This window comes from Rana temporaria, chromosome 2 (genome assembly GCF_905171775.1).
Source record: "Rana temporaria chromosome 2, aRanTem1.1, whole genome shotgun sequence".
NCBI lineage: Eukaryota > Metazoa > Chordata > Amphibia > Anura > Ranidae > Rana > Rana temporaria.
The window spans coordinates 282,550,886-282,567,123 of NC_053490.1; the positions used below are offsets into that span (position 1 = coordinate 282,550,886).

The 16,238-nt window shown below is 45.6% G+C and overlaps 1 protein-coding gene across 1 annotated transcript; it reads left to right on the forward strand.

Annotated features, from left to right (window-relative positions):
- Positions 1 to 10,887: 10,887 nt before the first annotated feature.
- Positions 10,888 to 15,959, forward strand: LOC120928603 (gap junction alpha-2 protein-like). The gene is made up of 2 exons (XM_040339647.1): positions 10,888 to 11,036; positions 15,191 to 15,959. Exon 2 carries the CDS (start codon positions 15,195 to 15,197, stop codon positions 15,843 to 15,845), a length of 651 nt encoding a protein of 216 aa, XP_040195581.1. The 5' UTR covers positions 10,888 to 11,036; positions 15,191 to 15,194; the 3' UTR covers positions 15,846 to 15,959.
- The last annotated feature ends 279 nt before the right edge of the window (positions 15,960 to 16,238 follow it).

Below are 16,238 nucleotides of genomic sequence, written 5' to 3' on the forward strand. Positions count from 1 at the left end.
TTGCTCTCGCTCTAACGTTCGCAGCGATACCTCACATGTGTGGTTTGAACACCGTTTTCATATGTGGGCGGGACTTACAAATGTGGTCGCTTCTGTATACGAGCACACGGGAACAGGGGCGCTTTAAAAAAAATGTTATTGTTCATTTTACTTTATTTTAGTTTGACATGTTTTTCCCCAAAAATAAATGTTTTGATCACTTTTATTCCTATTACAAGGAATGTAAACATCCCTTGTAATAGGTATATAGCATGACAGGTCCTCTTTACAGTGAGATATGGGGTCAATAAGACCCCACATCTCACCTCTAGGCTGGGAAGCCTGTAAAAAAAAAAAAAAACGATCCTGGCTTCGATCGTAGCGGTGAGTCGGAAGAAGCACCGGAGGGCGAAGGGAGGGGGGACATCCCCTTTCGCCTCCTGTAAGGACAATCAAGAGGCGGAACAGCCGACATGATTATTCTTATGGTGTAGAGAATCGCCGACTGAAAAAGAGGATATCTGAATGATGCCTGATGCCGGGGGTACTGCAGAGTATTGGTGCGGGGGTATTGCAAAGTATTGGTGCGGGGGTATTGCAGAGTATTGTGTGGGGGTATTGCAGAGTTTTGGTGCGGGGGTATTGCAGAGTATTGTGTGGGGGTATTGCAGAGTATTGGTGCGGAGGTATTGCAGAGTATTGGTGCAGAGGTATTGCAGAGTATTGGTGCAAGGGTATTGCAGAGTATTGGTGCAGGGGTACTGCAGAGTATTGTGTGGGGGTATTGCAGAGTATTGGTGCGGGGGTATTGCAGAGTATTGGTGCGGGGGTACTGCAGAGTATTGTGTGGGGGTATTGCAGAGTATTGGTGCAGAGGTATTGCAGAGTATTGGTGCAAGGGTATTGCAAAGTATTGGTGTGGGGGTATTGCAGAGTATTGTGTGGGGGTATTGCAGAGTATTGGTGCGGGGGTATTGCAGAGTATTGGTGCGGGGGTATTGCAGAGTATTGGTGCGGAGGTATTGCAGAGTATTGGTGCAGAGGTATTGCAGAGTATTGGTGCAAGGGTATTGCAGAGTATTGGTGCGGGGGTACTGCAGAGTATTGTGCGGGGGTACTGCAGAGTATTGTGCGGGGGTACTGCAGAGTATTGTGCGGGGGTATTGCAGAGTATTGTGCGGGGGGTATTGTAGAGTATTGGTGCATGGGTATTGCAGAGTATTGGTGTGGGGGTCCCTCCCAGAGTTAAGCGACCGCCTTGTAGACGTATATCGTCTATAAGGCGGTGATTAAGTGGTTAAAGAAAACAGTCAGGAACACTATGCAAACAACAAAAGCAATAGGTAACAATATGTACAGATTAAATAGACTCCACAATATCTTTTGGTGTGTGTGTGTGTGGGATGCTGTGGCTAAAGGGGAACCCCAGGCCGATACCTCTAGAACACACCCAGTGAAATTATATCAATACCCGTGGTGTGTCCCCTTTAAGAGCAACCGCGGTAATGTCCTGGAGGCAAAGCTTTGCGTTTTATTATCTTCACCGCCAATGTAGGACAATATTTGGATGTGGTATTCTATGAAAAGCATTAAAGGTTCCTGAGCAAAGCCCCCTCTCCAAATCCTGTACACAGTCAGCGGTCCTCCCCTGAGCGAACGATCGATCTTAGATGCAGGTGTGTCACAGTGGCATTCAGTCCTTGAGCTGTTGCAGGGTGTCCTTCTGAAGCATGGACAGTCTGTTCCTCTGGGCTGGAGCTGCATGCTGTGTGTCTGTCCCCTGGTAGGCCGCGATTCCACACACACATAGAATGCAGATGCTCTCCTGATGGGGTGCAGGCAAAAAGAGGCTCTGGCCTAGTTCCTCTGCCTTTTTATCTCCTTCCCCACAGTCCTTTGCTGCTGTCTCATGATTGGCTCAGGCTCTTTCAATAGGGAATTTACAGACAACATCCAATAGGAAGTTTACAAACAGATAGCAGAACAGTGTAAAATAACCATGACCCTACGTGATTGACGTTTTTTTTAAGGGTTCAAATCTCAGCCAGTTCTCCTCCTGATTGGGTGCATATCCACACAGCCACCTGGCTTGCGGACCACTTATTGTCTCTGCCAGCTGTCACAATGGCTAGTCTCCTATCCCAACTCATCATCCCCCCCCCCCCCCCGCAGGTCCTTCAGATTCCCATGCGACATCTACTATCCATTCTATGCCTCATAAAATAACAGGAGATCCATTCCAGTTCATTTTGTCACCTCCCCTGGCCAATCCTATCTCCCTATTCAAGTTCATGCAAATGTGCACTGTATGGTGGCATCATCACACAAAGAGTTTTTTTTTTTTAACATTTCACACAAAGCAATATTCTTGGGCTTTGTCAATGGAATCCAGATAGCAGAACAGTGGGGAACAATTCTCCGGCGCTTTTTCCGGCTGCTGTGATTCCCTGTGACCCCTCCACTGCCCAGCCTCCCTCCACTAACTGGCCAATACCCCTCCTCCTGCCTTTTAATCCCCAGGAGTTATTAACCCCCACTAGCCCAGTCTAACTGGGTACCTTATCATGCTGCCCTGCGCCTATTTATTTATTTTTGCTTCGGGCTTACTTTATATCTGCTATTGGTAATCAATAGTCTCATGAGATTTGAAGTGAGATTTTGTTAATTTTCTACCATTTTTGTAGAACAGGTCATTGATACGTTCGGTCACACCCTCAGACAAAGTCAGCCAATGACGAAACGCGTCAGATCCAGGCACAGTAACACATTTCATGCTTGAGATTGTTTATCTTGTGGTACGCATAATTTATAAGGGGTACCTGTGGGGTTCAAAAACCTTTTAAACGGTACTGCACTATATGTATTGTAGCGCTCACCCCCAAAGGAGCCGCTGGTTATAGATTGGGATGGCGTGTTACCTCTGTGAGCGTCTAGGGGTAGATGATGAGAGCAGCAATGATGCAATGTCCAAACAGCAGGTGTATTTTCTTGTGCTTTTATTTTACCCAACACGGTAAAACTTGAGGTAGACAACGGAGATGTAAGAAGAGGAGAAATAGCAGATTCAGGCTCAACAGTACGGAAGCAGTCCTGCTTCCAACAACACTTTACTCTCGTCGCCACTCCAGCCGGAGTGCGTATAGTGTACCTGGACAGGCCTCTCACATCGACCTGGCAGCCAGGGTATCACTCGGAACCTTGCGGGAAAACAAGTCTCTGCCACAGACCCTTCCCCAGAACGTGGAGGAAGAAAATCCTCCTCAGTAGTATTTGTGCCTGAATCTCCCTCAGGTAGTTCTCAATTTGGTCACCGACTGACAGGTTGCTGACATCCAACCTTTCAGTGTACGGTCACCTTGATCCCCGATGGATTGTCGAGGCTCTATTGGATTGCCTGCCTCTCGTGGCTCTCCTCAGACTGACTCCCCACCGAACAGCTATCTCGCTTGGGATCTTTCCTCAGAACTTGGGGACCCAGTCGATCACTGGGACCCCCGCCACAGCTTCAGATGTTTCGGGCCAACATGGTCCCGGAAACAGGAACACCGCGTGGCACTCGCACCCTGGCCTGGTAGGCCATCTCGCCAGGGAGCCGTGATGTGTGGTCACCCTGAAGGTGGGCGCCACACCCGGAACAAGACCCCCTGCCCAATCGCGTCTGCTCCAGAATTACCCTCCCCCAGCATTCTCCGCGGGAGAAACTCCCCCGCTATTGGCTGCTGGCAAGAGGCACTCTAGCCTGGACTCCACTGGCGCCACCTGTCGCTCCGGGGTGGTATAGCACCCCGGAAACAACAGAATGGACTCACAGTACAGCCCAGCTAAAGCAGGGGCCCAATTTAGCCAAATCAAATGGATGTGAGCTAACTAACTCTCTCATCCCCCTTTAAATTTAGAATAGCACCTGTACAGAAAGTACACGGGCGCTACAGTATTTATTTCCTTATATGTTATTGCGGTGTAAACCCAACAAGTGAAAGCAAGCGGTGGAGAGTGCAATATTCAGAACAGATGCAGATGATTATTCCAGGCTGTTTTTATTTCACAGTTCAGTGAGTGTATTCCCAAAAGGGGAGAACATCCCCCCACGTAGTGACCACCCCCTGGTGAAAGGAGCACTTGATAAGGAATACTTTGATCAATGACATTTTTTTCACCTGCACCATTATTGTTTCCTACGTGTAACACATAGAGGGCTTTCAAACGGTAGTTTGAAAATAGCGCTGCTACAGTATCATACTGGACTTTGGGACTTTCATAAGTTTTTCTCTTCCCTTTTCTTACTTTTTGTTAGATGTTGCACATGGTTTAAGCAGCTGCTTGATGGTGTATGTATATATATATATATATATATATATATATATATATATTAGTGCTGTCAAACGATTAACATTTTTAATCGCGATTAATCGCATTAATGTCATAGTTAACTCACGATTAATCTATCTAATTTATGACGAATTTCCCCACAAATATCGCACAATTCTGCAAGTGATTATAATTTATGATCGCTGTTTTCTAGCTGATCTAAAACCATTTTTGACATAAAGGGACACTTTTGGACAATCTACAGTTTTCAGGCAGAAAGAATAGTTTTTATTTTATAAAAGTACATGTAGGACACTGGGCAGACCACTAGGGACAAGGGGGGTGTGTATTTTTTACATACAGTACTGTAATCTATAAGATTACAGTATACTGTGTGTATTGTGTTTGTTTACTTTTTTGAATTTGGCGCCGTTCTCCGCTCCCGTGCGTCGTAACGTCGCAGGGAACGGAGATCGGCGGCACACAGACACTGTGAATCGAGCGAGGAGGACCCGCCGAGCGAGGAGGACCCGCCAAGCGAGGAGGACCCGCCAAGCAAGGAGGACCCGCTCGATCACACAGCGGGGTGGCATCGCCGATCACACAGCGGGGTGGCATCGCTGGATCCAGGGACAAGGTGAGTAACTTGCCTGTGAATCCAGCGAGAAGGTAAGCCGCGCCGCGCCGCTGCACACTCTGCACGTCCACCCCGAGCCCCCCCGCGTTAATCGCGCGACAAAAATATTGACGGCGTTAACATGGGTTTGCGTTAACGCCGTTAATATTGCGTTTAACGCACAGCCCTAATATATATATATATATATATATAAAAATATATATATATATATATATATATATATATATATATATATATATATATATCATTTTTTTTTTCTTTTTTTCATCTTATATCCTGCTACCAATTTTCTTGATTGCTCATTCCTGAGCGCTGAGTAGTGCTAAAACATTGGAGGAAGGGCGACACTAGCACTCTTTTTTAGAACACAAACAATACTAGTGAGTAATCCTTTTTACGGCACAGCTTCTGGAGTTCAATTCCTCTTTAGGCTTCTCTGGAAGCACAGTCCCTGCAGTTACACATGGCTGCTTTGTTTATTTCCTCTCTACTCAAAAGATCAAAATACCCTTCTTCTGTTGCTCCCTGATAGGGATGAGCTCAAGGTTTGGTCCAAACATAAGTTTGGATCAAACTTTGGCTGTTCAGGCATTTTACATTTACCTGTTCAGTAGTAGCCGAGCATTCTGTGCAATAGTGATATTACTTCCACTACTATACATGACACTTTCCCATTGTCTGTGGTTGTTAAGGATGCTGCCAGGTACATGCACTGCTTAGTTTTTAACAACCAGCGATGATGGCTTCACATGTGGACTCTCTGATCAGAAGTGCATTCTTTGATCAAAAGTGCGAGTTAAAAAACAGGAGTTTGAAACAGGAGGTAAGACAGGAGTCTTCATTATTTTTTTCAATCACTGATCCAGAACAAGCTTGCAGCTAATAAAGTTGGAACTCTTGCTATATTGATTCAGCGGTGCAGCAGACGCTCTCATCTTAGTCTGCTCACCCCAGGGATAGTGAGAGCAGGACGCTCTCAAACGAGTCGGCTCTCCCCAGGGATAGTGCAGCCAGGCAGGGTCCACCACACCCCCCTAGCCAATTGATCCAGGGTTGCACCGATCGCCGTTAAGGGGTCAGGAAGGAATTTTTTCCCCCGATCGCTGCAGATTGGCACAGCACGCCTGGGGTTTTTCGCCTTCCTCTGGACCAATCGGGGAGAGAAGACTCAACGAGTGACGGCTCACTTGGACAGTCTTCCACCCATCACGTCCGGCGTCTCGCGGCTCTTCCCGCATCCGCGCCAGACCAGGCCTCATTCGCGGCCGCCGCAATTAGGAAAGACTGACGACAATGTGACTGGCGACAATGGCTAATCTGCGATACTCTGCGGACTCTATTCGGGGTCTGAGACAATTCGCAACAGCATTACCAGCCGTCACCAAAAAGGCCTTAAAAATAGAGCAACTTTTGAGATTCGATCGACGATCGACCATCAAAAATTTTAACTATTTAACCCAGCTCGAGCACATATCATGTGCTTTGATCAACACAAGATCGGCAGTAAAACACCGATTAGAAATCCACGATTTCTTACTACAAAACGATCTAGACTGCCTCTTTATTACAGAAAGCTGGCTCTCAGACGACTGCAACACCATTCTCGGAGAATTGGTGCCAGAAAACTATCGCATTATAACGGAAAACAGAATAGGGCAAAGAGGAGGAGGCCTGGCGGTGATCCACAAGAATCGCATTACAATCACTAAGCCAGCCCTTCAAAATCCTCTTCCATTCATGGAAGCCCTTACTCTTCAACTTCAAACTTCCCCCCAGGAGACTGTTCACATTCTCCTCTGCTATAGGCCACCTGGGCCAAAATCGCAGCTTTTGCCATCATTAACGGAGTTTATATCCACTTATACCCTTAACAGCAAACACCTTTTGCTGCTCGGGGACTTTAACTACTTACCCCCCGGACCATATTGCTGGTCAAAGACCAGAGCACTTTTTGCGATTCGGGACTGCGACGCTTTAACTGACAATTGCGCGGTCGTGCGACGTGGCTCCCAAACAAAATTGGCGTCCTTTTTTTCCCACAAATAGAGCTTTCTTTTGGTGGTATTTGATCACCTCTGCGGTTTTTATTTTTTGCGCCATAAACAAAAATAGAGCGACAATTTTGAAAAAAAATAATATTTTTTACATTTTGCTGTAATAAATATCCCCCAAAAATATATAAAAAAAATTTTTTTTTCCTTAGTTTAGGCCGATACGTATTCTTCTACATATTTTTCGTAAAAAAAATCGCAATAAGCGTTTATTAATTGGTTTGCGCAAAAGTTATAGCGTTTACAAAATAGGGGGTATTTTTATTAATATATTTTTTTTACTAGTAATGGCGGCGATCAGCGATTTTTTTTCATTACTGTGACATTATGGCGGACACTTCGGACACTTTTGACAAATTTTTGGGACCATTGGCATTTTTATAGCGATCAGTGCTATAAAAATGCATTAGATTACTATAAAAATGCCACTGGCAGTGAAGGGGTTAACACTAGGGGGCGGGGAAGGGGTTAAGTATGCCTGGGTGTGTTCTTACTGTGGGGGGGGGGTGGCCTCACTAGGGGAAACACTGATCTTCTGTTCATACATTGTATGAACAGAAAATCAGCATTTCCCCCGCTGACAGGACCGAGAGCTGTGTGTTTACACACACAGCTCCCGGTCCCCGCTCTGTAACGAGCGATCGCGTGTGCCCGGCGGCGATCGCGCCCGCCGGGCACACGCACGGGAGTCGGGGGCGAGCGGGGGGCGCGCACGCGCCCCCTAGTGGCGGCTATACGATAGGACGTATAGCTACGGGCTCTCGCCCAGGAGAGCCGACCTGCCGCCGTATAATGACGGTGGCTGGTCGGCTAGTGGTTAATCTGTGGGCCAACTCCGCACAGGATCCCATTGCGGACGCCTGCATTGATCACCTGGAGGGATTAGGGCTACAGCAACTTATATGCGGGCCAACACATGCTTCAGGTCACACACTCGACCTAATTTTCAGACAAAATCTGAAAATAAGCATTTTAGAAAATGAACCATTGCCATGGACAGACCACCATGCAATTAATTTCATAATCTCCAAAATTCCCCCAGTGATAAAAGCACCCAAGCCGGTGACAATACACTGGGCTAGATCTCAGAAGAAGCTCCATTCGGAACTCTTCAAATCTACCTTGGGAAACAGAATCAAAACAATCCATCCACATCAAACAGCCGCAGATACACTGGATGCCATAAACGCAGCCCTGCTACAGTCAGCCGATTTAGTAGCACCGAAACGCAAAGCCTGCATCCGAAAAAGAAAGTCCGGCTGGTTCAACAACCAGCTGTCGCTTCTGAAGCAAGAGCGCAGAAGGGCGGAAGCCGCCTGGAAAAGAAGTCCTGCAGAGGATAACCTCATCATCTACAAGGCAATAACAACACGATATCATAAAGAAATCTTCAAAGCCAAGAAACATAATTTTTCTATGGCGATTAACAGCGCCCTAAACCGCCCCCGCGAACTCTTCAAGATGGTCACCCAGACCATGAACCCAGGATGTCTTGAAGTCCCCAACTCGGACACCCAAGAGTTCTGCAATGAACTATCGGATTTCTTCATCAACAAAATTGAAAGAATCCGGGAAAGCATCATGCAAAACAATACCCCCCTCAACCCCACCGTCAATCAACCACAAAACACCCACAGAAACGCTCTACAATCAACAAAGTTCACTCTGGAACCGATCTCCATCGATACCACAAAAAATATCATTGGTGCTTTGCGGAACAGCACATCGCCCAATGATATCATCCCCACCAAACTGCTGAAGGAATGTGCCGACATCCTGGCACCACCCATCACACAGCTTATAAACCAGTCATTTAAGGAAGGCACAGTGCCATCCCTGTTGAAAGAGGGCACAATCCAGCCCATCTTGAAAAAACCTAACCTGGATCCCAAGGACCCAACTCACCGCCGTCCCATAACAGGCCTAAATGTTCTCTCCAAGATAATGGAGAAAGTAGTGGTACAACAGCTGCAACAGCATCTAGATACCCACAATCTACTGGATCCATTACAATCAGGCTTCCGTCCCGGACACGGGACAGAAACGGCCTTACTCAAAATATGGGACGATGCCCTCGAGACCGCAGACGAAGGAGAATCTTGTCTCCTGGTTCTGCTGGACCTAAGCGCAGCCTTTGACACGGTAGACCACAAACTGTTACTGATGCGACTAGCCAAGGTAGCAGAAGTCGCAGAAGGTGATTTACCATGGTTTTCTTCCTTTCTTGAAAACTGATCACAAACAGTTAAATTGGGTTGTTTCACGTCGGAAAAGCGCACGGTGTCATGTGGAGTCCCCCAAGGATCCCCCCTGTCACCGGTGCTTTTCAACATCTATCTTCACCCTCTCTTTGATATTATCAGTAGCCAAGAACTACTCTATCACTCTTATGCAGACGATACACAACTGTATTTTCGCATCTGCAACAAAAAAGATCATCATCTCAGTTTAGAGAAATGTCTCTCTTTGATAGAAAACTGGATGACTAAGAGTTATCTTAAACTCAACAGTTCAAAAACAGAACTCCTTATGTTTCACGCCAGCCGAAAGAGTCAACTGGCAACAACCTGCACACCCCCGCCCATTCTGGGCCAAATCATCACCCCTAGCTCCAAAGTCAAAAGTCTCGGGGTCATCTTCGACACCTTCATGACAATGGACGCACAAATGGGGTCAGTAGTCAGCGGAGCGCACCATCTGTTGCGCCTACTACGCAGACTTATTCCATTTATCCCCAAAGAAGACGTAGCAGTCGTGGTGGGAACAATCGTGAATTCCAGACTGGACTATGCTAACGCCCTGTACCTCGGGCTCCCAAAGTACCAAATCTCCCGTCTGCAAGTCGTTCAGAATACGGCCGCCAGACTGGTGACTGGGAAAAAAAAATGGGAATCAATCTCACCTTCGTTGAGAACCCTTCACTGGCTGCCAGTAAAAGACAGAATTGCATTTAAAGCACTCTGCCTGACACATAAGTGCATCCATGGGAAGGCTCCGCAATATCTTTGCGACAAGATAGAACCTCACAATTCGAATCGCGTTCTGCGATCCACCGACCAAAATCTGGTCAGGGTACCAAAAACCAAATACAAGTCCAAAGGAGAAAGAAGGTTTGCTTTTCAGGGTCCTAGACTATGGAACGCTTTACCAACCAGCGTTCGGTTGGAGGAAAACCACCTGACTTTCAGAAGACGGATCAAAACTCTGCTCTTTTGATGTCATGAGACACGAACAACTAGCGCCCAGAAGCGATTCAGTTCGCATGCGCCGCGCTTTATACGTTTTTCATTCATTCATTCAAAGTGACCAAGTCCATATTCATTTATTAGTTATGTGCTAAAAGACAGCCAAAACATTTTGGGGGTGAAAGGAACTCCTCCTTTATCAGGCTTAAAGGGTCACTAAAGGAATTTTTTTTTTTTTTTGCTGAAATGACTGTTTACAGGGTATAGAGACATAAAAGTTAACTGATTCCTTTTAAAAATGATTAAAAATTGAATTTAATCTATCATATAATGTGCCTCTAGTTTCACGTTCGGTTTTAATGGTACATACATGAAGTTCCAGGTGAGAGGTGAGTTGGGAAGACTCACAGAACAAAAACAACAAATCCAGGGCAGTGTTTTGTTTTTAAAATGAATCTGATTGGTTCTGAGGAGTTTTAGACACACAGTAATGACAGCTTAGACCACCGTGAAAATCTCCCAGTACGATGGTTATAAGGAAACAGGCAACCAGGAAGTGTGGAGATCACAGCAGAATTACAGCTACTTCAAAGCAAAAACGAACAATGAGGACATGAAAGCAGTACTGCAGTAAGGTAAAGGAAGCTATTTAGCTAAAAAAAATAATTTCCTTTAGTGACCCTTTAACTGTAAGTACCACCTTTTTAAAGCTTGAAGATCAGCTTTAAATCCAAATCTGGAAGGAGTTAAATTCCGATTGCAAAACTCATTCCTGTCCCTCCTCCAGACTTTATATTCTCACACAAACTTCCATTTAAGCAAATCTGTATTCAAGTACATCTACTATCTGATCCCTGCACCTCTCAACCATATTGGGTGAGTAAAATGACTAGATTTCAATATACATGGAGCATTCAGAATTACATTTACTAATTTCCTATCTTTAACTATATGTATCCCAGCAAAGAATATGGCTTATGATGTACTATTTTATGGTTTTTCCTTTCTCTCCCATCCTCTGTTTCTCACCTCTTTTTAAAGCTCTGCTTCTCCTGAGATTCTACATTGCTTGGTAGCATCAGAATTATTTCTTGGTGACCGTTGTTTCATTTTCTACGTATTGATTTCAGTGTTTTAGAAATTAGGGGTTAAAGGGGTTGTAAAGGTTTGTTTTTTATTTTCTAAATTGGTTCCTTTAAGCTAGTGCATTGTTGGTTCACTAACCTGTTCCTTCGATTTCCCTTCTAAATGTTTTTTTCTTTGTCTCAATTTCTCACTTTCTGTTCCTCCTCAGTAAGCTTGCCCCCCATTATCCGAGCGGTGGTTAATCAGCCAGAACACCTTACTGAGGAGGAACAGGAAGTGAGAAATTTAGACAAAGTAAACAAAGGAAAAAAACATTTAGAAGGGAAATTGAAGGAAAGGGTAAGTGAACAATAATGCACTAGCTTAAGAGCCGGTTCACACTGGGGCGGCACGACTTCGGGGGCGACTCAGCAAGGCGTCCTGAAGACGACTTCAGAGGCGACTTTCAAAATGACTTCTGTATAGAAGTCAATGCAAATCGCCCCGAGTCGCCCCCAAAGTCGTACAAGAACCTTTTTCTAAGTCGGAGCGACTTGCGTCGCTCCTATTAGAACGGTTCTATTGAATAGAATGGGAAACGACTTGTCAGGCGGCTGAGTCGCCTGACGAGTCGCCCCAGTGTGAACCAGCTCTTAAAGCGGTGGTTCACCCTAAAATGCAAGTTTCTACCATGTTTTCCAGCATAGTAGCGTTAGCTACAGTATGCCTTTATTTTTATTTTTTGCTCCGTACTCACTGTTTAATCCCGGAGTTAAATTTCAGACTCCCCACGGGGAATGGGCGTTCCTATGCAGAGGGACAATGATTGACGGCCAGCTATGGCGCGTCACGCTTCCCGAGTAGGACTCGGCTCTTCACGGCACTTTACGGCGCCTGCGCACAGACTAGGAGCTGACTGCACAGGCGCCGTGAAGAGCCAAGTCCTATTTCGGCTATTTCCGTGAAGCGTGACGCGCCATAGCCGGCCGTCAATCATGTTCCCCCTGCATAGGAACGCCTACTAGACTGAAACTTGACTACGGGATTAAAAATAAAATAAAGGCATACTGTAGCTCGCGCTAGTATGCTAGATGGCATGTTAGAAAAAAAATTTTTTTTAGGGTGAACCCCCACTTTAAGTAACCTATTTAGAAAACAAATTAACCCCTTTAATCAACCAGGTTTTGCTCTGATGCTACTGATAAATAATTTAACAAATACAAGCCTTTTAAGTTTATATATAGCAAGATTGGCTGTGCAAAAACACAAATCACGTGACGGGTTAAATAGTAAACAGTTTTTATCCTTCAGTCCTATGTTGCTGCTTTCTTATTACCGTATTTATCGGCGTATAACACGCACCCTAACTTTAAGAGGGAAGTTTCAGGGAAAAAACTTTCCACAGCTCCCTGCGTATAACACGGAGGCACAGCTTACCCTCTATTTTCAGGGTAAAAAAGTGAGTGTTATACGCCAATAAATACAATACTCACTTTTGTAAATGGCTGCCAATACATGATTTTTACAGCCTGCTTGCTGTAAGGCTATGAGCATGTTTTTTTATTTTTATTTATTTTTTATATATAGCCTTCTTTTCTAATTATGGAAAGATCAGTACCCACCATTTGACAAAAGACTAACTGTTGTTCCCGCTATCATACATCCATACTCTCTTCTCCTGCACGTAATGACTGCTATGATAGTTTCCACAATTCTTTCCTGCACATACTGCCCCATCATACCTACAGACTTCTCTGCTGCACATTCTGCCTGCTGCTGTCATAGTCTGTGCTCCTCTCCTGCACATATTGCCCACTGTCATATCATCCATACCACATTCTTGTGCAAATGGCACAATACCCTCCTCTCTTGGTCATATTTCCTTCCGAAATATCCTCCACACTCTTCTCTTGCACATAAGATTACCCCAGTAATGATCTCTGCACTTCTATCCTGCTCATACTGCCTGCTGTCATACCTTCTGTACTATCACCTGACATAATGTGCTCTTCCATATACTTCACATTTCTTCCCTGCACATACTGCCCTTTATCAAACCCACTGCACCGCTCTCCCATACATACTGCCCTCTATCATACCCACTACACCACTCACCTGCACATACTGCCCTCTATCATACCCACTGTCCCGCTCTCCTGCACATACTGCCCGCTATTATACCCACTGCACTGCTCTCCTGCCCTCTATCATATCCACTGCACAGCTTTCCCACACATACTGCATGCTATCATACCAACTGCACCGCTCTCCTGCACTCTATTATACCCACTGCACTGCTCACCTGCACATTCTGCCATCTATCATACCCACTCCACTGCTCTCCCACACATACTTCTCGCTATTATACCCACTGCACTGCTCTCCTGCACATACTGCCTTCTATCATACCCACTGCACCACTCTCCTGCACTGTATTATACCCACTGCACTGCTCTCCTGCACATACTGGCCGCTATTATACCCAGTGCACCGCCCTCCTGCACATACTGCCCACTATCATACCCACTGCACCGCTTTCCTGCACATACTGCCCACTATCATACGAACTGCACTGCTCTCTGCCACAACACAGCCTCGTCTGGCAGGTCAGGAGACATGATTTTTCTCATCTAAAGTTCACTACTGTAGGACTGAAATCTTGTCCTGTAGCAGGCAATATGTAGAGAGGTCCTGTCCATCACCAGTCTTGTGACTGGGCAGTGAAAAGAGAAGCAGCAGACTGATGAGCTTATCTCTGTTCACTCATCCTTTCAACATGCAGCTTGCATTGAAGCTCATTTTCTCCCGCTGCAAGAGGCTAACCCGTACTGCAGAATGTTTTGAAGCATTCCAACTGGTCAGTGTCATCACAGTCAGAAGCTGCATAGCCCATCCTGTCAGCTATGCAGAAGATGAAAAAGGAAGCAGAGAGGATTTTTGGCTTGGATATACCAGGGCTTAGAACCGGAGATTGTGGCGGCACAGGTCAGCGGGACTGGGGGGGGGGGACCTGTGTTAGTTCAATTTACACTTTAAGTCCAGCTCCTAAATTTGTGCAGGAGTCACTGAGCTTTGGTGGCAGATGGTCAGCCCCCGTCCACATGCTTAGCCATCCAACAACATTGATCAACTGAGACTGATTTCTGAATGACAGCTCAGGAGGAGAGGGGACATGAAAGGCAGTCCACACAGAGCCTGCACAGCCCCTCTTTGGGGAGGGTGGAACTACTGCCAGCAAAGCTAGAAATTAAAGATGTATTTATTTGTTTTGCATCCACTGCTCAGATTTTAATGGGCACAGGTTTCCCTGGTGAATAGAACAGGATCCTGGTGCCAGATCTTTTTTAAAGCGGAGGGCCACACAAAAAGTGTTCTGAACCCTCCCCCCCTCCGGTGTCACATTTGCCACCTTTCAGGGGGGAGGGGGGTGCAGATACCTGTATAATACGGGTATTTGCACCCACTTCTGGAAATAGTTGCGCCCCTTCGCATCACCCCCCCCCCCCCGCTGTCTTCTGGGAAACACACTGGTCCCAGGAGACGGTGGGGACCAGTGAGGGCGCGCCGCATGCGCAGTAGGGAACCAGGCAGTGAAGCCGCAACACTTCACTTTCTGATTCCCTCACCGAGGATGACGGCGGGGGCAGCCGTGAGACAAGCGATTGCTCGGCCTCGGCTGCCGACATTGTGGGCGTGCTGGACAGGTAAGTATCCATTTATTAAAAGTCAGAAACTGCAGCATTTGTAGCTGCTGGCTTTTTAAAAAAAAAAAATTTGGGTGGACCTCCACTTTAAACCACTTTCATTTACATTTGCAGTGCCGGTGCTTTTACACATACAGTATATATCTTGTGTATGTACATACTTTTATTGCCATTTTGCTGTTTTGTTTTGAGACCGTCACCTACTGTATGCATTCCTCATCTCATCTCTACAATATTGTATATTCCTTATATCTCACATAGTGAAATGTCCTTGTTGGCACAGCTGAATCTTGTCCTGAAATACAGTACTCCAGTCGGAAGGGCATGGCTCCCTATCCTTTTCATTATTCGGGTGCTGATGGCATTTATTGCTGAGACATCAGTTTGGAAGGATGAAGAATCTCTCTTTGTATGCAACACTCAGCAACCAGGCTGTGCCACATTATGCTACGGTCACCTGCACCGATTTACCCATCCACAATACTGGTTCCTTCAACTCATCCTGGTCACTGCTCCAACGTTGCTGTTGATGGCATATTCCTTAACACGACCCGAAGGATCGAAAGCGGCATGTGATGACTGGATTGCCATGGAATCATCTCAAGAAGGAAAATCTTTTTCAACAAAGCCTTTAATAGCGTCTTCTATTTCTAAAAAATACTATATTCTTAGTCTCTTATTTAAATTGATTCTAGAAATCGCTTTTTTAGTAGGGTATTGGTATTTCGTAGATTTTCATGTATCTGAACAATACAGTTGTAAAAACTATCCATGTCCTCACAAAGTAGAGTGTTTTTACCCAGATGCCTTTAAAAAAAATGTTTTCATCATTATTATGTTATCACTAACAGGCGTTTCTATTCTGCTTCTTATGTTGGAGCTCATTCTATTGCTAACAAAAAAAGGATGTAAATAAACAATTTTCTGAGGTTCTAGTATATGATAGCACATGTTGATGGCACAACTATCAGGCCATCCCCACATGCCAAGGTCCTAGGTGTACTCCTGGACTCTGAACTCTCCTTTTAAGCCTCACGTTCAATCCCTGTCCAAATCTTGCCGCCTCAACCTTCGCAACATCTCCAAAATACGCCCCTTTCTAACCAATGACACAACAAAGCTCTTAATTCACTCCCTGGTCATCTCTCGCCTTGATTACTGCAACTCCCTCCTCATTGGCTTACCTCTACATACTCTAACCCCCCTTCAGTCCATCATGAATGCTGCTGCCAGACTCATCCACCTTACCAACCGCTCTGTCTCTGCTACTCCTCTCTGTCAATCCCTCCACTGTCTTCCGCTCACCCAA

Bases quoted from the DNA above. Each gene is read 5' to 3' on its own strand.
- LOC120928603 (XM_040339647.1), top strand. From the start codon at position 15,195: ATGTCCTTGTTGGCACAGCTGAATCTTGTCCTGAAATACAGTACTCCA.